The sequence below is a fragment of the Molothrus ater genome, chromosome 14 (assembly GCF_012460135.2).
Source record: "Molothrus ater isolate BHLD 08-10-18 breed brown headed cowbird chromosome 14, BPBGC_Mater_1.1, whole genome shotgun sequence".
Lineage (NCBI taxonomy): Eukaryota > Metazoa > Chordata > Aves > Passeriformes > Icteridae > Molothrus > Molothrus ater.
This window is the reverse complement of record NC_050491.2, coordinates 20,082,369-20,104,366: the sequence shown is the minus strand read 5'-3', so window position 1 is coordinate 20,104,366 and position 21,998 is coordinate 20,082,369. Positions and strand designations below refer to the sequence as shown.

At 41.4% G+C, this 21,998-nt stretch overlaps 1 protein-coding gene across 1 annotated transcript; it reads left to right on the top strand.

The window, feature by feature from the left end:
* Positions 1 to 1,018: 1,018 nt before the first annotated feature.
* ADGRG4 (adhesion G protein-coupled receptor G4) lies at positions 1,019 to 20,625 on the top strand. Its single transcript, XM_036402482.2, has 20 exons — positions 1,019 to 1,281; positions 1,679 to 1,731; positions 2,449 to 2,488; positions 2,794 to 2,819; positions 3,886 to 4,034; positions 4,955 to 5,087; positions 5,576 to 5,700; positions 6,432 to 6,642; positions 7,762 to 7,927; positions 8,049 to 8,198; positions 9,009 to 9,131; positions 10,839 to 10,884; positions 11,709 to 11,812; positions 13,132 to 13,253; positions 13,877 to 14,145; positions 15,330 to 15,423; positions 16,475 to 16,764; positions 17,367 to 17,468; positions 18,862 to 19,020; positions 19,688 to 20,625. The coding sequence occupies exons 1-20, from the start codon at positions 1,231 to 1,233 to the stop codon at positions 19,810 to 19,812; spliced, it is 2,538 nt and encodes an 845-aa protein (XP_036258375.2). The 5' UTR covers positions 1,019 to 1,230; the 3' UTR covers positions 19,813 to 20,625.
* The last annotated feature ends 1,373 nt before the right edge of the window (positions 20,626 to 21,998 follow it).

Genomic DNA, 21,998 nt, shown 5'->3' with positions numbered 1-21,998 from the left:
TCTGGTCTTAACTACAAGTGGGCTCAAACAGTCTATTTGTAAAGATGCTCATTCCTTTTGCAGGTGACAAACATCATCCATCCCTGTCTGCCTGGTGATGCGGCAGATCTCATGCAAAATGCAAAAGTCATATCTGCTTTGACAAGGTGATTCTCTTCAAGGAAAATTAGCTATGAATGAATGCCTGGAATTCTTTACTTTGAAAACAACAGGCAGGATGGCCAGCATTTAAAATGGGAATCTTTATGCCAGGTTATCATGAACCCTGAGACGATGAATATCAATGTTCCTTTCACAGACATTACGAATGCCTTCCCTGAAGGCTGGCACAGCTTACACGGGCAAGAAGGGAACACAGATAACTGTTCTCCAACACAAGAAATGAAAAAGGATAAAAGTGCATAAGCTCTGGTTTTCCCTGTGATCTAAATCTTGTTTTTTTCCATTGCTATGCTGTGTTGACCTCTCTATAAAGAAAAACACCCGGTGGGGGTGTATTTTGCCCTTTGCCTTCACCCTGCTGAAGTCTGAGGAACCACAGCAGGTCCTTGTAAAAATGACCTTCACAGAAGTACTCAAACCTTTCTCTCACATGAACCGTGCTTTCCCTCGCACTTTTGCTAGTGTGGATTCTCAGGCCTTTTATGGTTCTTTCCAGCAGCCTTCAGTCAAGCATCCTCAAAAAGGGCCCCTATGCTGTCCCCGGTATCTCCAGTCAGTACCAATGGTACCATGCCATGTAAGTGCTCGGGGGGCTGTCTTAAAGGTTGATGTGGTTGTCATTGACGCTAACTAACACTGTAGATGTGACAAGTGAAGTCACGTGTTTAAGCCCTTGCTGCTTAGCAAGGTGTCCCATGTCAGCAAATGCTCCTGTCTCTGCCTGTGCATTCTCAGCAAACAGTGAAAACTGAGATGGTGCCCCTCAGCTATGAACCACAGCTTGGTTGTTGATGTGTGATAATGTAACTGTGTGTTTGGGCCCTTGAGGTCTTTAAAAAAATTCCTATTGATGCAGCAGTAACATAGACTTGGACACTGCGGTCTGGGGTTTCCCAAAGACACTCGGTGCTGTAGGAATGGGAACACAGCCGTGGTCCTACAGGAGAGTGAGGAGAAGAGAAGGGGAGCAGGCGCCTTCTGTGCAAGCTGCAGAATGTTTCTCACTTCTGTCCTCTCCTTACAGTCAGATTCTTTAATGTGCATGTGAACTTCTCTCTTCTCTATAAAATGGAGAAGGCACCGGATTGCTGTGATGCAAGGAGGCTTCTTGAACATTGGGTGAGTAGCTTCCTTTTCTCATTCTCATGTGTTTCTAGCAAGTATCACATGAGGACAGCTGGTAGGATCATAGAATACTTTGGGTTGGAATAGAATGGGTTGGAAGGGACCTCTATAAGTCATCTAGTCCCACACCCAATGTACAGAATGCAAACTGTTGGGACAACACAGAAATGAGCATCCATGTAACAATTGTGGTGTTCCAGACTCACATTATTCAATGTATAACAGGACAAAATGAAATTTTGAAGGAAGGGAAAAGCGTAAAAATTTTGCAAAAATTCTTAGCCGCTTTCATTGGGATTTAGGACTTTGATGAAAATTCTAATTTTACAAGCAGGTCTAGAAAAAGTATTGATATATCATGCTAATTAAAATGTTACTGTTTTCTTTCCAGTTTAATATCATACTTACTGGACAAGGGTTTGTTATGACAAATTTTAAAGTCAGGTAAGGTTCTGGCTGTGTGGTGGTGTCACCTTGACCCTCTGTGCTTTGAGCAGTCGAGTTCCAGGCACCCATTTCCCAACTGACCGGTCTGTTTGGGGGTTACAGAGGGGAACAAGGCTCACAGACCCCGGGGACTGGCTCTCATGTGGCAATGTCTAATGAAAGGTTGTTACAGCTTGAAAACGCTGCTAGAAACAATGGTTTCTTGCACCAGATTCCCCTATTTTGTTCCTTTTAGGCCAATCCACTGTATTCACATCCAAACTGTGAGCAGCAGAGAGGGATATTTTAGCAATTTGTAAACATGTCACATGCATGGATGCAGAATTTTGTCATTTTATATCTATTTTTACTTCCTACTTTCTTCTCTGGTACTGCTCTGGTACTCTGGTACTTCCACAGGTACTGTTTGTTTTATAGATGACAATACAGTAACACACTGCAATGTTCACATGGGATGAATCCCATCCATAAAACATTAAGGGAAGGTTCTTCCCATTTTGGAAGAAACATTTTTTTGCTGGCATGCATATCAATTATAGCACTCGGTTCTGGTGACTTCTGTAGATATACCTGTGCTGAATTCAAGATGATTTCCAAGCTGTAAAGTCTAGCTTATTGTGGTCACAAGATTTTGTTTTTAGGTGGTAGCAGAATCGGGCATGTTACAGTTACATGCTACCGTGAAATAATTGTTCTATTCCCTTTTGTTTTCAGGGACAATTATCCATACCACAGTGCCTATAAGAGGACTCACGTATGTAATTAGTTATTTTCCGATTCCTTTTATAGACAGATATATTTTTCTTACCTCTGCATAGAGAATATAGTAGTTAAAGGGTCTAAATGTCAATGCTATTGTGTTTTGTTGAAATTATTTAATTATCCTGATGAACCCCTTACAGTACTGTGAAACAAAGGCTTCTCCCGGTAACATTTAAAGCAACAGGCCCTGTTTTAGAGAGTACATTGAGTTTCTGCTAATTGCTTTCCTTAAAAAACAATTTGTGCCTGTCGTTTCTAACCATTTTCTAACTTTGTGTCCTTCCATGTGAACTGAAGGGGAAGGTAAAGCAGATATCACAAAGGTAAGACCCAGGGTTATGAATTGGATTTACATAGTTTGTACTGATTTCATTTCTAGGAGGAGGAGAAATTATATCCATCCGTGGCTCTTTGAGTTTCAGGGTGACCAGAAAAGTACACATGGAAGTCAGAACCACAGGAATGCTTGACTTGGGGAAACGTATTTGGGCATCCAAGGTTTTCTTCTCATACCCCAGGTCTTGGGAGTGATTCCATGGCAAGCTGTGAGGTTTATGCTTCCCTCTAAGAGCCTACCCTGAGCTGGGGCCAGAAGCAGTGAGTGGACAGTGCCCAAGAGGGATACCAGGATGAATCCTGCAACTCTTCTGTTGGAAATCCTATTTGCCTTCTGACCCCAGGCCAGGAGGAGGAGGAGGTGAATTTCCATCACCTCCAAGGGGCTATGAATGGTTTAGAAAGACTGTGATGAGTGGTGGACAACTGTGTGAATTGAAAAAGCTTGAAATATCCCAGCCCGAAGGAACTCTCACTCATTAGCCCTCAGTTAAATAACAGGTCCATGAGGTGGTCCATCCATGGGTTCTTCTGACATTGAGTGGCTTCAGGCATTTTTCTGACATGCCTGAAGCCACTCATACAGTCTTTCCAAACCTTCCAGAGTCCGCGAGCATAATTACTTCGAGCGAAAGTTGTTCTGAGGAGAAGTGGGATCCACCAGAAACACTGAAAGTGGTTGGTTAAATCCTGGTTTTCCAGAAAGCCTTGGAGTCAGAGGGTCACGAGCACCTCACTATTTTATGACTGGCTCTCTCCGAACTTTGAATGCTGAAAAACCCTTACTTGTGACAGGGGTGTTCCTTTGCTGAGATAACGTTATTAGGAAACTTTTAGAGGCATATACCATGAAACTATACAGAGATTCTTGCACCTGTATTCCTAGTATTTTCTACTTTAGAAAACATTTCCTCAATGCTGCACTTACGGTGAGAAAAACACATACATTATCCAATTCAGTGTAATTATCTGGGTTACTCCTTAATTTTTTAACCACTTATATTTGTGAAATGTTGCCAACATGGCAGCCTCGTTTGTGTATTCTCTTTGTAGCTACATCTGTAAGGCCACTGTAAAGACCACATCCCTGGAAATACCAGAAGTCCTGAGTCTCAAGATCAAAGAGTTGTTGAATGACACTTACAAAGAGGGACCATTTTCCCTGTATGTGAAACCTGAAGATGTGGCTGTGAAGTCAATAGGTAAAACTTCACTGAAGCCTCATTGGAATTCATATACTTTGCAGTTCTGTCTATCGGTGATTTTTGTCAAATTCATATTCTGTGAAGAGGTTAGGCTAGAAAACATCCTTACAAGTAACCAGACTGACCTCATGTGATGTACAATCTGTAGAAGATAATGTGGTGCCAGCAATATCAGAAACATGGGTTCCAGACGAATGGAGACCAGTTCAAACATGAATCCCAGAGTCCAGGCAGGTCTGAACACCTTTGCAACAAAGGCAGAGTATAGCTGACGCAGCTACAAATCCAGGAGTTCCCGGTGGTGGCAAGTACCCCAGGAAGATTGAAACCAAACAACCGAACCAAATCTACCTGCCATCATTTTCTCAATGCCTCTGCACATTGGAACAATCCTCAGATGGCAAATAAGTATTTTGCTGGTTTGGTTACTGTCTCTGTTCTTCCTTAAAAAACAGGAGTAAGCCGGAGATAAGAGCTAACAGATATACCTGAGATTCAAAACCCTTTTTATAGCAATAATTTACGAAATATCAGTTGCAGATGATAAAGCAAGTCTGGAGGGAAGACATTGATGGGTTAATAAGGGGTAATGTAAAGCACTTTCTGATAGATTAGAGAAGCCTGGAGGGTGTTCCGTCATTGAATACGGTTTGTGATGCTGGAAACTCTCTACCTGAGAACTGAGCTTGTCGAACAAAGGAGAAAAAAAATGTAGGAGAAGAGATGAAATATTTAAACAAAATGTTTTCTAATAGACCGTAAACCTCAGTAAAATGCTCTTACCTGGTCTGCAAATTAGAACTCATTCCCATCAGGAAACCAGATCTACAGGGCAGCTGGCCCACCTGGTGTGGGGGCGGTGTCTTGTTTTTGACTATTGAATCTTTGTAAAGAGCTTTTATTTATCTCCTCCTCAGCACTAGTGGATTGTCCAGAAAGCTTTTTCGTCACAAGGTACAACGGGAATTATTCCTGGCCTGTAACAAGTCCAGCCTCTGAGACAGAGGTCAGCTGCAGGAAAAACCCTCTGCAGTCTGCTCAGAGGAGCTGGTGAGTGACAAGACATCTTGTATTGATCCTTCCATGGAAGAGCAGCAGGTTTTGTAATGGCAAATCAGATGGTGGTCTGCCATGGCACACAGCAGTGCCATGCCAATGAATATACAAAGAAATCCAGGGCTTGTCCTGCATGGGCTGCAGGAAAAGGGTGTGGCATCATTCCCATCACCTGTAGGCAGAACCTGCTGTCACTGCAGGGACCCGCCTTTCTGCTTGGGCAGGAAGGGGAAACCGGGCCCCTTAGCATTTTGTGCCTCCTCTCAATGGCTCCTCTGAAACCTCAAGGCGTGTTTCACGTGGGTCTGGCATTTGGGCTCTGCTGCCATTCTGCTCGATGAGTGCTAAGTCAGATCTGACTTGAAAGTCCATTTTAAGTTGGGTTATTAAATTGCATTCTTGGCTACCTAAGTGGGAAATATGAGGAACATCATGAGTACCTGTTTTTTCTTGTAACAATGTGCTTTGTTTTCATTTTTCAGTGAAATTAGTATTGAACTTGAGCAAGCTTTTTGGAAGAAACCAAATGTGAAGAAACCTAAATTCAAATTACTGGAAAAACTTCCAAATAATATTCTAGACCTCCAAGATATCAAGCTAACAGACGGTATGGCACCAGATACTTCAGTGACACAGTCAATCACAGTAAAAATAGTTGTAGTTAGATAATGCTCACGCTGCACATTTGAAGAAGCAATAGGTTGTTTTTGTGCATCCTGCGCGTCTGGTCATCTTAAAGGTTTTTATTGTTGATGGATTTTGCAGGAGCTTCCAAATTCTCTATTGAATCATCTAGTCTCAAAGTCTACATTTAGATTTATAGCTAGGTAAGTAACCAGTGAATAATGTGGCAGGTTTTGCCCGTCTACATGCTCTGTTAGCACACCACTATAAAGCAGTTCACCGTATGTCATGGAAAGAAGCACTAATCAGCGTCTGGTGCTGTAATTCATGTAAGCTATGAGATGAACTCTACCACCTGTTTATACTTTAGCTATGCCTAACAGTGAGAATAGTTTGTAGTTCACAAATTTTTGTAAACAACCAAAGTTAGAACTAAATATTATTTGCGGATAATCTTTACAAATCCAAAAGCAGGTGACGGATGGCATTCTTTAGAAAAGTATGCTATTTTCTTCCTTTAAAATACCATCTGGGGTATGCAGATTTTACTTAGAAGTTTGTGCCGGTCTCATTGACATGTTGAGGGCTTTTTGACTTATCCTTAGGACATAAGTTTGTAATAGATCAAGAGCACTCAAGAGAAACATGTAGCTGTATGGCCGGACAGACAGCTATGCCACATAAATTGTGTGCGCTTCCTTTTCTTTTTTCCAGAGAATGCACAAGATGTTGTACAGCATATTTTATACCTCTTACCTAATGCAACACTGCATGTGGAAGAGCTAGAAATCATTGCAAGTAAAATTTCTGATATTGAAGAGCTTGCAGATGTGAGTGTGACACTTGCAGAGAGTGTATTGGCTATACTAGACTATGTTCTGCTGCAAGAAATAGAAGATAAGAACTTTAGAAAAATAACCAATAGGTAAGCAAGATAACTTGCCCAGAGGAGGCTTCCTAGGCTGAAATGGCACTATGGTGTAATTTATTCAGTCTATTGAAATATTATCACTGGAGCTAGCAATTTCTATACTTTGATCTTAAACATATTTGAGGTTTTTACCAGCAGAAATTGGTTATTGTGTTGTCAAAGGTGCCTTTGGCAGAGCCAGTTCTGCAGAAGTCTCCATTCCAGCATTGTTCCCTATGGGCATCCCAGCCTGGAGGCAGCTCAGGGACTGCCCAGCTGTCATCTCCTCTCACAAGGATCTTTGTGGCTCAGCAGTGAGGGCTGAGGGCAGGTCAGCCTAGAGACATAACTCTCTTCCACCCTCTACCCTTGTTGATAAAGACTTTTTAAACACAGCTATGCAATGTTAGTCTTCAAAATCTGTATTTAGGATGCTGCATCGATGATGTGATTTTCACACATGCTAAAGTCAAGGTTCTTAGCTTTAAAAGCACCTCTCTTCTCTGAGGTCTTAAAGGGAACTCGGCTGCCTGGTTTTGAATGTCTGAGCAGAGCACTGTCCAGAGCAGTGCAGCTGGCCTTGGCAAGGACAAATGCAAGGCCACAGACTTTGCCCATTTGAAGTTTTGCTGGACAAGCCCCTGAGCAATAGCTCTGCCTTCAGAACATATCCCGCCTGACATGGTGAGGATTTGGAGGATGGACTTCCAGAGGTTCCTACCGGACTAAATTCTTCTGGCTCCAGTATTTCATCTCCTGGTACAATTAGATGATTGAAAAAAATCGAATGAGCAGATTTTACAAGTTACTGCCTTCCAGATGACGTGCAGTTTTTGACTGGGTGTGGATTTTTACTCAAGTCTTCTCAGAACCTCCTTCTGTGGTCCCCACAGGGAGGGTATCTTCCACCTGCCAGAGGCCACTGAATCATGCTAACTCAACTGCTTGCCATCACCTGAGCCTGTGCAGACAAAGTGCCATCTACCCCAAAATGGACCCATTCTGCTCTAGTGGCTGCTCCTGGTGATCATAAATCAGAGCAAAGGCTTTTAGTCTCTTGGGTGTGCATTATGAAACCAGCACTACATTTCAAGAGTTCTATTTTTTTTTTTCTTTCTGTTGCTCTTGTTGAAGTATCCTGAAGATGTCTGAGGAGATGGGCTATAAGGTTAGCTCCACAGAGAGAAATATGTCAGTCACAACCACATCCTTGGCCCTCTTGGTGCTGCGTCCAGATCCCGGCCTATTTGGAGGACTGGCCTTTGGCATTGCCTCTTACAACAGAGGTGTGGATATCAAGGTGAGAGCAAAGTATCACCTCAGGGACCACTGACTAAACCAGACAATTCTCCTACTCTTTTGCCTCAGTTTGAATTTGACCTAAGCATGGCACCTCTGAGCATATCATCTTTCTCCTGCAGATCAGTGTTCAAGAAAACCCTTTCAGAAAGGCTTTGGCCTCTGTGTTTTTGCCAAAATCCCTGAAGAACTTCCTAGGCATCGAGTACTCTGACCCAGACAAGCGTTCAAAGATCCAGTTCAAGTTTTTTGGCACTACTTCACTTTTTCTGGTAACTATGGCTCCCAACAAACCCTAACACAGCAGGAATGGGCTCAGCTGTTCTCAGTGCCTACAAAAAGAAATCCCAATCCCAGCATCATCTGTTCTGGGCATATTAGCATCAGACTGATGCATGTGCAGGAAAAATGTACTCAGGCAGCAAAACCTTCTCTGACATAAGGATGCTCTGAGAAGTGCCTGTAGACCTTAGACTTTTTTTTCATTTTCTGTAGCTGATGTTATTCTAGTCTTCTTGTAATGCAGGCAAAGAACATGCCCCCTAACCTTCTCTGATCATAAGGATGATGCATAGCATATGCCGAGTACCACAAAAATAATTTCAAGCCTTCTATCTCTATTAAAATAATATAGCAGCAGGATGTGCAGGATTTATGACTATTCTAGTACTTACTTTTCTTAAGGACAGGTGGGTATAATTTAGAAAGGGAGACGTTTCTTTGAAATGATGGCTTGTACAGTGCGCCGAACAATGCTTTGCGCAAGGAAGGAGCATTCACAGTTGTGTCTCCTGTCTAATGAGCTTAGTGATGTACAACCAAGTGTTTAAATGTACTGAAACAATTATGCAGCTTTCTCAATCCAGCTGGTGCATCGGAAACTCAGTTCCGCTTCAGCTGATGTTGATGCTGTTCCTGAGTTGCAGCTAACTACTTGTTTTAATGAGGTAGCAATTAGCTAAATTACACCGGTCATCCCCTGGCGTTTAGCTGATCACCATATCCAAGGAATACAATTTAAAAAAAAATAGGGCAGGCCAGATCTTGGATTCATTTTGCATGTGTGTGCTTTCCCCCTGCAGGATGACAGTTTAACGATGGAGAGGTTGAACACTTATGTTGTGAGTGCCAGCATTGAAAATGCATCAATTCAGAACCTTAACGAGCCCGTGACTGTCACTCTCCACCACATAGACCAGAACAGGGTAGGATGTGTTCATTTCATCAGAGATGGGGTAAAAGGCAAAGCTGACTTCACATTTTCAATAAACTGGGAACAGGAATAAACTTAAAATACCTTGCTGCCTGACCTCTCCATGATGCATGGAGCCAAACACTGACTGACCACACACATCTCAGTGTTTAATAATTCCTTGCAGGTCACTACAGCTTGTGTCTGCACTCTAAATCCATACTTAGCAACAAGGGACATTCTAACTGTTTCCTTGTTCTGATCTAGGCAATTTTTTTTTTCAAAGAATAGTTTGTTTGTCAGAAAATAGTGGGGCTTGGATTGGACTGAAATGATTTATCCTTGATCTGAATTTGGAAAATAGGTCAGGTCACCAAAAGAGAGGAACTTTAAAAAAACCCAAAACCTTGCGAAGATGTTTTAAAAATCAAATTGCTTTGTTTTGTTTGAGTCTATTTTAAGTTTAGACTTTAATCTAAAGTCTAAACTTAGTCTAAAGTCTAAACAGACTTGAGGTTAAAGTCTATTTTTAAGTGGGCATGGGTCAAACTTGTTGATTGAATTCCTCAGAATTTTTGTGCTGCCAATGTTTAAGGTCCAGCCTCCTCATGAGTACATTACAAACCCAAGGCAGAAGAAAATTATTCAATAAGATGAACTTGGTTAGAGTTTGAGTTAATGAGGACTTGTAATTGCTGTTTTCGTGGCAAAATGCTCTTTCCATCCAGCAAATATATACCCAGAAATTTCACCCAGATATTCCCTCTCTTCTGTCATTTTTACTCTACCAGACCATCTGGCACCTTTCAGATTTTTTTCCTTGACCTTTTAAAATTATCTTAATTAAATATTTAATGAGTTGTCATCCAAACCTACATCTTTGGCTCTGTGCCTAATTATATTTGACAGCCTACAAATCACACATCTTAAGAGCTTCCTGTAAACTCTGTGCATTATTAGACCTTATTAATGATATAATAATAATAAAAGTAAATGAATCTGTGCCTTGGGGAAGTTTGCAGCATTATGAGTAACAAACTAGAATGTCTCCAAGAGAAATTATTGGATTGAATATCCATTTACATCTGTTCAGCTCTCACTTGCCTTTCCTGCCTGATTTCAGAGAGAGGGAATTGAAATTCTGAAGTAAAGGTTTCTTGTAGGTTTTTTTTTTTTTTCAAATGTATAAAATCTCAGGTTGTTATTGCAGGTCTTAGTCATAACTTTTGAATTTCACCAGTAATTTGGTGTGACATCTCAGACACCGCATGGACCCAATGAGATTAGACACGGGAATTGGTCTAAGGTGAACAATTGGTCAGATTTGCTGCTGTCCTTAAAAAACTACAAGGTATTGAAAGATACAGGTAAAACTGGGAAAATCACTGACTCGCAGTATTTCCCTTGGTAAAGGGGAAGGCAAAAAGTGGGGCTCTGCTAGTTTAGTGCCATGGGTGAGATGGCTAATATCCTGGCTGGCTCCTCAAGCCCAAGCTGCCCCGTATTTCGTGCTGTCTCCACTCACACACAGACCCCCTGCAGCACCGCGCACAAATAATCACAGACATAAGTGGGCTTTGCTGCCAAGCAGTGCAGGGGAAATCAAATCCAAGTGCCTTGGTTATACACCCCAATTCGAGGTGAGATACACCATCTGCAACTGCAGACGGAGTGCATATGTCCTGAAGAAATGTCACAGCCTCCTTTCTTCTGTTTCCAGGGCAATGCAGCAGTACACTGCGTCTTTTGGGACTTCGGGAAAAACAGTAAGTGTTATTTGCTGTGCTGGCTCTGTCCCCAGAGGCTTTGGTTTCTTGACATTGCACCTTGAAAGTTGAGTGTGTGCTGCTGCTTTGTGTTGGTATCAACACTTCAGTACTCAGTGTTTTCCCCAGGGACCTGGATATGGCAGTGTGCAGTGCTGCATCTGCACAAATAAGAAGACTTTGCTAAAGAAAAAGGCAGAAATTCAGATGAACTCTTACCATGACTTCAGGGAATACAGTAGGGGCTTTGCTGGGATTAGGTCTTTAAAATGGCTCAGACAATCACCGGAGAGAGATAACTGTGAATTGGGTTAACTCGGAGCATGTGGGAGAGGTTTCCTCTGCAATCACTAGGAGTAGAAATGATTTGCTTGTTTTGATCAGAATCTTAGCTTCTGAATGTGTGATGCAGACCACAAAAATAGGGTCATAACATTCGGTCTTACCAGGGAAGACCTGGCTGTTTCAGTGCTGCACTCTACCTAAACAAACCCTCTGCCCTGTGTGTGTTTCTTTTCTTCTGTTTCCGCACCCTCCAGCACAATCTCCCCCAGCACTAGGTTCTTTATCTTCTTTCTATGAGTACAGATATGTAAATGACTTTAAATATTTCTTCATTCCACTAAAAGCTTTCATCCAAATTTTGAGGTCCTCAGGCAACTACAGAAGATGTGTTTCAGTGTGAAATCTCACTTGTGTGCTGCTAAATGACCCTGCAATCTGTACTAACTTGAGCTTGTCTTCACACACCCTGCAAGCTGCAGAGCTATAAATGATGGAGGATGACTAACTCTGCTTAAAAATCCTTTTTCTTTATTACACAGATGGACTGGGTGGTTGGAATACATCGGGGTGTGAAATGGAATATACAGATATGAATTATACAATCTGTTTCTGTAACCATCTTACCCATTTTGGAGTCCTACTGGTGAGTACACCATGAATCATCTCCCAGAAAGTCCCGTGGTGCTAAACAAAGTCATTTCTAGCTTTGGAGAAGAGGTGGGAGATTCATATCTATACAAGCTCTTAGATATCTGCAATGTTGCCAAAATCAGCAATACAAAGAAAACAGTTATAATAATTTAATGGTGTAAAGTCCTTTAAACTGCTTTGAGGCAGTTTTGTTTTACAGATGTAGTTTGTACTTTGCAGTGTAACTTAATCAACCTTAATATGTGTTGGAAATACTGTGTTAAATTTATCAACTGCCAGTGACAACTAATTACATTACACCTTCTTGAAAGTTTTATCTATGCTCCATCAGAAAGTGAAGTTTAGTATAAATATAGGAGATGTCATTATCTAGCACCTCTTATTTCTCTGCAATATAGAGAGAACTGCCCCTAGAAGCAAAATGTCAAAAGCTGGTACAACTGCCTGAGAATGGGCTGCACAAAAGGCAAAGAGACAGGTGGGTTCTAAGCAAATCAGGTAGATTAAATTGTCTATTCCTGGTAGGACACAGCCCACAGGATGGGGTGAGGCCCCACCTTTGCCTTTGGATGCTTCCCCTGTCAGCATGACCCTGCTCCAGAGGCAAAAGCTCTCCTGGGAGTAAAATTGTGGCTTTACAAGAAGGAATTGAGATGGTTCAGATTCCAGACACTTGCTTAAGTTTTTGTTCAAGCAAGAAGAATTCAGTCTGATTTTCAGATCACACCTCGCACTGTCACTTTGGTAATCAGCACAGCTACAGGTCTTCAGCAGCATCATCCATGGGACATTGGAGATGTAGGTTACTAGTCAAAATAGAAGAGAAGCTGTGTCAGGGAAAAACAAAATCCTCTCAGTGTTCCTCCTGGCAGCAGCTGTGGAGAAGCGGGGCCCAGCCTCCTGTCTGATTTTGCAGTGGTGCTTCCTGGACAGGGAGGATTGACCATGCTCTGAGGCATTTAGTAGATTTGTGCAGTTCCCAAGCATGGCAGCTGCCACTGAAACAAAGTCGTTTCTCCTACAAAGTGAGGTCCTGGTGAAATAATTTTGGTAAGATCTTGGAATCCATATTCAATTTGTGGTTTCTGAAGAACAGCTTTTCTAGCTTCACAACTTATTGCCGGATACTTTTGGCTAATTTGCCATTTACTAGTTTGAATATTGTGTGGGACTATAGGATAAGAAACGCATAAATATATTAATGGAAAATCTCCAAAAGTAGCAGTAAGCAGAACAGTAATTTCAATATGTGAAAGGAATTTTCTAAATCTGTCTTGGCAAACAACTGTGTTTCTTTATCTTGTAACACAGGACTTGGCCCGGACAGAAATAGATGTCACACATGATCATATATTAACTTTGATAAGCTATGCAGGATGTGGTGCTTCTTCACTTTTTTTGGGAATAACGCTCATGACGTACCTAACCCTTGAGTAAGTAGGATCCTTTTTCTTACACTGATTTCAATATTTCGGCAATAAGGAATTTGCAGCAATTATCAGAATGTTCGCTAGTATTTGATGCTGTGATGCATAAAAGGTAAGACTGAGAGTATAAATATTGCTTTATTATGATGTCTGGTGCAAAATTAGAGAGATTTGAATACTTCTACTTCAATACAAGCACCTATCTTTACTGTTCAGCAATTTTTATGTTCCTAAATTTCACAAAGTCATTGAATGCTTTGGATTGGAAGGGATTACTAAAAGGTCCTCTAGTTCCACCACCTTGCCATTGGTAGGGACACTTTCCACTAGACCACATTGCTCCAAGCCCTATCCAACATGGCCTTGAACACTTCCAGGGACAGAGCAGCCACAGCTTCTCTGGGCAACCTGTGCCAGGGCCTCACCACTCTCACAGTAAAATGTCTGTAAAGAGTAAAAATTCCTGTAATTTCAAAAATTTACCCCTGGACATGGGTGAGATATTACATCAAGAATCTGGAATATTCCTGTGCATAGGGTTAGACTGCAAGCCCACTCCTGTAGGGAGTAAATAGGCTGTAAGTTGAATGATGCAGTGATAACCTTGCGGACTTTCCCCTTTCTTTTAGGAAGGTGCGGAGAGACAACCCCTCAAAAATCCTGCTCAACCTTTGTGCTGCGCTGCTGATGCTGAACATTGTCTTCCTCACCAACTCCTGGCTGACCTCATTCAACCAGCCAGGTCTCTGCATCACTGTGGCCATGCTCCTCCACTATTTCCTTCTTGCAGCATTCACGTGGATGTGCCTGGAGTCTGTTCACTTTTATTTGGCTCTTGTCAAAGTTTTCAATGTTTATGTCCCAAAGTACATCCTAAAATGCTGCATTGCTGGCTGGGGTAAGTAGACTGAGTTCCTCTCCACTTCTGTGCTTGTCAGCTTCTCTAAGATTGGGGCATTTTTACAGAAATAAGTGAAGACACTGAGCTCGCAGAAATGTGATGCACACCCTGCGCTGTAAGGATGGATCTCTTCCTCTAGGCTGTTCAGCTTAAATTTCTTCTGTCCTGGGAGACATTAGCAGAGAGTGTTTGTTGGTCCCTGCACAGTCATATGCAACTGAAAGTGGGTGTAAGGCACTGCTTTCTTACTCCTCTTCTCTTTACAGGATGATTTATCAGGGTACCTCACATGAGTGGCAGTAATGCTGCCCACAGCCTTCACCCCTGTGTGAGGATGCTCAGAGGCGATTTTAATTCCTTCTCTGAGCCTTGTGTCCATTTTTGGCATTCTCTAACTGATTCCCATGCACAGAATGGATTTGGCTTTCATTCATGGCTCTCCCAAGGACTTCCCTTGACAAGTATCAGAGACCTGTTTTGGGAGAAACGTACCAAAAAGAACCCAAATTCTGGTTCACCTGTTAGAAAAGGTGTTACCAGAGGCACTGACATAGAGCAGAATTTGGGCTGTATTATTTGGGTCACCATTAGATGCCATTTTAAAGGTTTGGTTTTTTTTGCTCTTGAATAGTGTGCAGCATATTATCATCCCTATCCTCAAATCTAATGTCCCACACAATTGTTCTTAGGGGCAGCCATCCTTGATGGTGCTCTTGGCAGCAGCTGTTCTCTACAGAAAAAGCCAGAACTGAAAAAAATCTGGGAAATGTGTGAAAGGGAAGACTGATAAAGCACTGCCTGGGAAACACATGTCTCTATGAGCTCTTAAAACAAAATGCTGTGGTCTGCTTATCCTTTGACACTCAGCTTTTGTAATAATCATTTGGTTTTATTTTACCAGATTGGATCCCTTCTGGAGATGTTTGAAGGCTCAGAAACATTTTGCAAACACAGATATTTTTATGCCTACTCATTTGTAATTTGCATAAATAAGGAGATCAAACCTGCTATGCTACACACTTAATTACAGTTGTTTCACAAGGAGCTCTGGGGGTAGAATTTGATCCAAAGATGCACATGTCTGCTGTAATTACATCTCAGAGATTATCTGACACCTTTCCATATTCTGAATTTTTTCTTTTGAATCAAACTATTTATTTTTCTTTTGCTTTCCATATGAGGAATACCAGCTATTGTGATTACTCTTGTGCTCATTATAAATAAAGACTTCTATGGCAATGGGTCACTCTCTAAGAGCCATCCTTACAGCAATTTGTAAGTATAATACTTGAAGCTTTTTGATGGTCACCAGAATATCTGAAAAATACAAGGGATAACCAGAAATAACTCACTTTTGTCTCCTCTCTTTCATCTTTACCCTCTCCTTTCAGTGGTTCTGGTTCATAGGAACATTTTGAATGCATGGCTACTACATGGAGTAGTTTTCACATCGGTGAACTTGGCTTGAGGACAGGGAGGGTTTCTGCCAGTCAACTCCATTTTTAGTTTCTGTTCTTTCATTGCATTAATGCAGTCTAATGGGATATTTGTATGTGCTTCTGCATGTTCTGGGTTTCTGGTAAAAATCTAAAGGCACAACGATTGCTCCAGTATTTTGCACATTTCCTTCTGTTATTTTTTTTTTTTTAATGTCAATTCACATCATTGTCTCATCATAATTTCAAGTAGTTTTATTTCAGTAGTCTCAACCTCTTCCCTTTTCCAGTGGGAAAACACTGCCTTCTTTCATCCTTTTTTAAAATGCTTCTATAGCAAAGAATGCTTTCATTTTTCCACCTGCTTCTTGTTTAGCACAATCACTTGTTGAAGATTACCTGGAGTATATGAGTTTTCTCTCATCAGAGAGGCTACACACCTGTGACACCTCAAAGGGAAAGTTGGTCCCCATCTTTAACAAAAAAGACACAAAGAAAAATAGAAGTAAAATTCACTAATTCAGGCCTAAGGAAAAGCTAAGCAGTGGTATGCTATTATTTAGACCCCCAGCTAAGTCATATTCAGCTTGGTTTTCCTAAGGCAGCATGTCTTTGTGTTTATACGTTATTAGGTTGTGAAACAATCATCAGGTTTATCTAAATTTGGCAGAAATATCTGTGTCTTAAAGGTACCAAATTTCCATAACATCCATAAAAAAGACAAGTGCAGGCATTCTGTGAATGTCCTCACTGGGGGAAAATAACAAGTGCAAGGGAATGCCCCTAACTAGGCATTGGATAACCATACAGAATGCTTATTTGGGGAACCAGCTTCCTGAATTTCCCCCTCACAAAGCTTCTTGTTGAATACTTACCTCCCTTTCTTGCAGTTGCTGGATCCAGGACAACACTGTGTTCTACATCTCTGTCGTGGCCTATTTCTTCTTAATATTTTTGATGAATACAGCTATGTTCATCATTGTTCTCCTTCAAATCCACTCTGTGAAAACAAGGACACAAAAGACATCCAGATTCTGGAAACGGGGCGCTCTCCAAGACCTCAAAAGTGCTTTCAGCCTGATGTTTCTTTTGGGGTTAACGTGGGGCTTTGCCTTTTTTGCCTGGGGAGCAGTGAGGATATTTTTCTTGTATCTCTTCAGCATTTTTAACACCTTGCAAGGTAATTTCAGAATGGAGTAGTGCTATAAACACAAGGGTTTAGGAATGTGAAATAACAATACATCTGTAATATGTCACTCAAGCATGGGGAAGAGGAGAACTGATACTGCTTTTGTATTAGAGGCTTTAGCTATTTTAAAAGTAAGTAAAGCTTTTCCTTTTAAAAGGAAAGCTCTGTTACAGTGGGATGACAGTGTTTAGATAAGTTGCTGTGATAGGTAGACTATTAAAGACATAAATTCATGCCTTGGAAACACAGGTCCCAATAAATGCACCTTGTCAGGAACTGGTACGATCCTTTTCATCTGGGCATAAAAATGGCTGATAGAATCAACTTGCAGATTATTCTTAAACCAGATCTGCAGAAAACTCTTCCTATTACCTTCACATGCACGAAGAAGTCAGTGCAACTCTTGGCCAACATGATTATAAAATAGTAGAGTGGCTTGGGTTGGAAGAGATCTTAAAGATCCTGGTGCTGGGCCAGGGACACTTTGGCTGCACAGAACACATTGGTATCAGTGGCATGACAGAAGTTTAGAAAAGGGGCGGCAGATTGGAGAACACACATGAAAACCCATGAATCTCTCCTTTCTTCTTTAGGGTTCTTTATCTTTGTGTTTCACTGCCTAATGAAGGATGAAGTAGTGAAGCAGTGCCGAGTACACTTCTGCTGGGCAAGATTTCGTCTGAGTAGTTATTCTGGTAAGCACTGAAGGGATTTGTTCAGTTGACTCATAAATCTTCGTCTGCTACTGGTGTCACATTTGTTCTGCATTAAGAAATAAGGCTCCTCTCAACAGCCCTTCTGCATTGCATTGGATAACTGTTCTTTAATAGGTCTTTATCCTCTTGCATTAACTGCTTGTGATATGATGACAGGGTGACAGCATGCAGCGAAAACTGCAGATTTCCAAAATGTATTTCAGCTTGGTCTCTTAATTCTGTTCTCACATGCCATTCAGTGCTCCCTTATGTGAGCCATATTTTTGGTGGCTTTCCAGTCTTCATATAGCTGAGATTCTGAAATTTATACAGAATACTGGGCATACAAGTTGCCAATTTTTATGTGCAGTAGCTGGATTTGCTCAGCCTGGGAAGAAGGGAGATGTCTTGCTGTCTTTGGCTATCTGAGGGGCAGTTACAGAAAAGAGATGGAATTTCAGAGGTGCACAGCAAGAAGACAAGAGGCAATGGACCCAAGCCACAAGTGATGGAAATTCACATTATTTATAAATAAACACTCTTTTTTTGCTAGTTGGGTGGTAGTGGCCCAGAGAGATGGTGGAGGGAGTCCCTCTCCTTGAAGAGTAATTTAGTTGGACAGATGCCAGACCCACTTGATCCAACTCTGGGCAGGAGGTTGGAGCAAAGACCTCCAAAGTTCCCTTCCAATCTAAATTATTCTAAGATTCTTTTATTTGCCAGCTCAGCAAGGAATAGCATGGGCTTATTCTGGTCTACTCCAGTGATGTTGATTTTTTTACTGAAATGTGGAAGAATTTAATAACTCTGTGTGTCTATCAAAATTAAATGATGGTATGAATGGGTATAACAAAGGAGAAGCTTAACTAGTTGGTTTTCAGGAAACCAGACTAAAAATCCTGTATTAATACCTGTGTCTTGTGACCAGCATCCCTTGCACCTTGTGCTGCTGAGGAAGAGGCAGCTTTCCATTTGCAGAGGGAGAATTCAGCACAAGTGCCCTCAGTAGCTACCAGACTGTTCCCCCTTGAGCAGGAGCCAGCACAGTGTTGTGTGATGCAATAAGGATGAGGCTGCAATTCCTACCCTTTGTGTGACTCCTGCCTCTTTCTGTGTGACCTTATCAAATTAGTATTACTAGACTGGGTCCTCAAGGGGAAATAAAAGACTGAATTGCTGGTGTATAGCCTCACCTGCGCAAGCGTAATGGAGCTAATGTAAAAATTAAATCGGGAATTGTGCACTGTGAGGCACAGAGCCCCCCAGCCTCTAGGCAGGAATAAGGATGGCACAGAAAGCAAGCACAGACCATTCTCCTTTCTGCTCTCTGGTACTTTGAGATGTGGCACCTGTACATAATTTTATTTCTGCATCTCCCACTCTCTGATTTCAGACTGGAGTGGGTCGGATGCAACTGCTGGATCTACACCAAAGCATTTAAACCACAGATCACCATCCCAGGCTTTGTGGAGTCTACATTCTAATGGAACAAGTTCAACTTTCAATGCAGATTTGCTTTCCATGACTTCTCCAGATACGAATTTTAAGATTGGTAAGAAAAACTGCGTACACTGCGTAGACTATAATGGATATGTACCACAATAAGTTCCATATGGTGACAGTCAAATCCTAACTAATGGAAAGAAAAAGGAAACTTTTCACTGCTTTGTCTGTGCCAGGCTTCCATTTGGCGATTAATGGCAATGTTACAGATGGCTTTTGCTGTACTAGGGAAAATAAGAAAGCTCTTAAAATCCTGGGATGGCTCTTCTACAAAAGGACAGGAACTCCCTGCTCAGCTGCCACCTTAGGCACCTAAGGAATATTCTACCCTCTGCCAGCTGGCTGACACTCACATGGGACCTATTCCCAGTTAGGGAGCACCGTTGTCTTGAGATAGACTATGGTGCTCTCTAACTGGAGTTGCATTCCCAAAAGAGCAAAGATCTTGGGGATTACGGAAAGCTAAACAGGTCATGTTGTGAGCCTTTTTAAACCAGCAGAATCCCAGCAGAAGGTTTTGCCTTCAAAGATAGAGAAATTGTTGCAGGGCTGTATTCTGAAAAAGGAATAGGACCAAACATTCCTACTTGTTTTTTGAAAAAAATGCTGATTTCTATTATTTCCCCAAGGACATTAAAACTTCATAGGCAAGTTCTTTCTGAACATATTAAACCAAGTTATTATAATGCAAAAATGTTCCCAATTCTTTCCCACAGCTGAAGTCCATTGCAATCCCAGTGCTGTATCTCCAGATGATGAGACCTACCATCCTTTTTCACAAAGAATACTATCCATGGATACAGGGTTGCACTATAAACAGAAAGTAGGATTTTTACACTGATAATGCATTTTTTTTCCTCTGCTTATCTAATGGTGGTTCCTTTTGAGACTTGTAGAAACAAACATAGTTCTAAGGAATTACATCTAATGTACAGTTATCACTCTGGACACAATTATAGAGCTAAACATCCCATGACTCAGCTTTAGGCTTCTTTAGGAGTAGCAGTACTGACCACAAGAGGATTTGGTCCCACTGTGTTTCCCAGATTAGTCCTCATGTTAAACAGAGACTGGAAACAGTCCTCATCCTGAGCCGCGTTCATAGTTCGTCCTCCTTTTTTTTCCCCCCTTTCCACTGTCCCGATAGCCCTCTGTTTCCATCTTCATCTGATACTTATCTCAGAATTCAATACCTGTAATACTGAGTTACAAGTGATATTTTTGAGACTGTTGGCTGACTGTCCCAGGCGTTGATATCTAGAATCCTTGACCAGTATCTTTCCTTACTTTTCTAAAATGGACTTGGACCACCTTATACTTGAAGAAATTGGATGCAGATTTCCAATCAGTTCTATGTTATTTTCAGACATGCTGTCATTGGTGACTTCAACTTTGATTCCTAAAGAGACGTAGATGCATGTCTACATCTGAAATGTTTGAAAATGTTGCCCAGTATTTTCAAATGGAATGTGGAAACAATAAAAACTGAAATTCCCACCTTCAAGGGGTGTCCATATGTATTATATAGGCCTCAGATGACCTCTCCTGAAAAAACTTCAGAACTAAACCCAAACAGAACGATAGCAGATAAACCCCTACTATCATTAGAGCTGGAAATAATGATGTTTTCCCTTTAGCGTCGCTTTACTTTGAATACCACCGGTTGTAAACTCCATTTCATGACATCACAAGAGAGACTTAACTTTCCTCATCTGCTGAGGAGAGGGTTTCTTTCAGCAAATGTGTTCAAACTGGTAATTTGCCTGCTCAGCCAAGTCCTAGTTTCTGTTTTGAATGCCCTTCTCTGTATCACTCAAGTAAAGATTCTTAAATGATTGTTAATATAGTGGAACACTAAGCTGTACCCATGACAGAGGAGTAAAATAATATAATGAAGTGATGTCTTAGAACTGGTATGTATGATACAAAATACAAAAGGTTCTTTCAGTCAGAGAATAACTCCCACATAGCAGTTAGTAGAAAAAGATGAGTATTTTAAGGTACAGTACCTACAGCCAATCTACTTGAAATCAGACAGATGTCCTTCAGTTCCTTTATGGAGAAAATGGAGCTTTTTTTTTTTGGGAGCTTTGTGGGAGAAATCTTGGCACTAAAAACAGGCAAACAAGTTCCACCCCATACCCACGTGTTTCTACCTGGAAATTGCTTTCAAGGGGAATGAAATTCAATAACAAAGGTAGTTCATTTGTTGGGCATGAGCTATTGCATTTTTTTTATTTTCTACAGTAAACTCTTTGTTCCACAATCTGGTGCTGAATACAAGCTTTCCCATGTGAAGCACGACACACTGTGCTGTGGCGCTAAAGCTGTGCCTAACCCCCCTCTACCCCTAACCTGGCTGCTGCACAGCCCAGGGGGATCCTGAGAGACTGATGAAGGAGGCTCTCCAGTTCTTTAGGGGAACTGGAGATTTAGTCCTCCCCTGAGCCCCTTTGAGACCAGTTTGACTCCACTACATCAATACAATCAGGTGGGTAGGCAGTCTGATGTGTCTCCATCAACCCGCACTTTCTCCTTCCTGCGGTAATTCTTTTTACATTCACTTCAGAGGACAGAAAATAATAGGCTTACATTTCAAATACACATTAGGTAACAATTTCTATTTTCAAGGAATAAGAGGCCTAGAGAGCACATGGAATTGCCATCACCACAGGTCTTAAAAAACACTCAGGGTGATATGACAAATATCTGCCAGAATTGGTATAGATTGATTTTCCCTTAGAGCAAGTCCTCCAAAATGTATTTTCTATGACTCTAATTTAAAATAAAAAGACAGCAGAAGAGGGCAAAACATGAGAGCAACATAAGACTAGCCTTGTCTCCTGCATGCTGTAATTATTTTTTTACATTCTTGATAAAAGCTGAAATGCACCTTGATTTTCTAAAGTTTTTGCTACATGCCCTTGTAAAGGATTAGGAGCAGTAAAGATTCAGGTAAAAAGCTGGACAAGCAGCAAGAAAAGTGCTGCAGTACAGAAGACTTCTCAGGCTGCTGAGAAAAGTTTG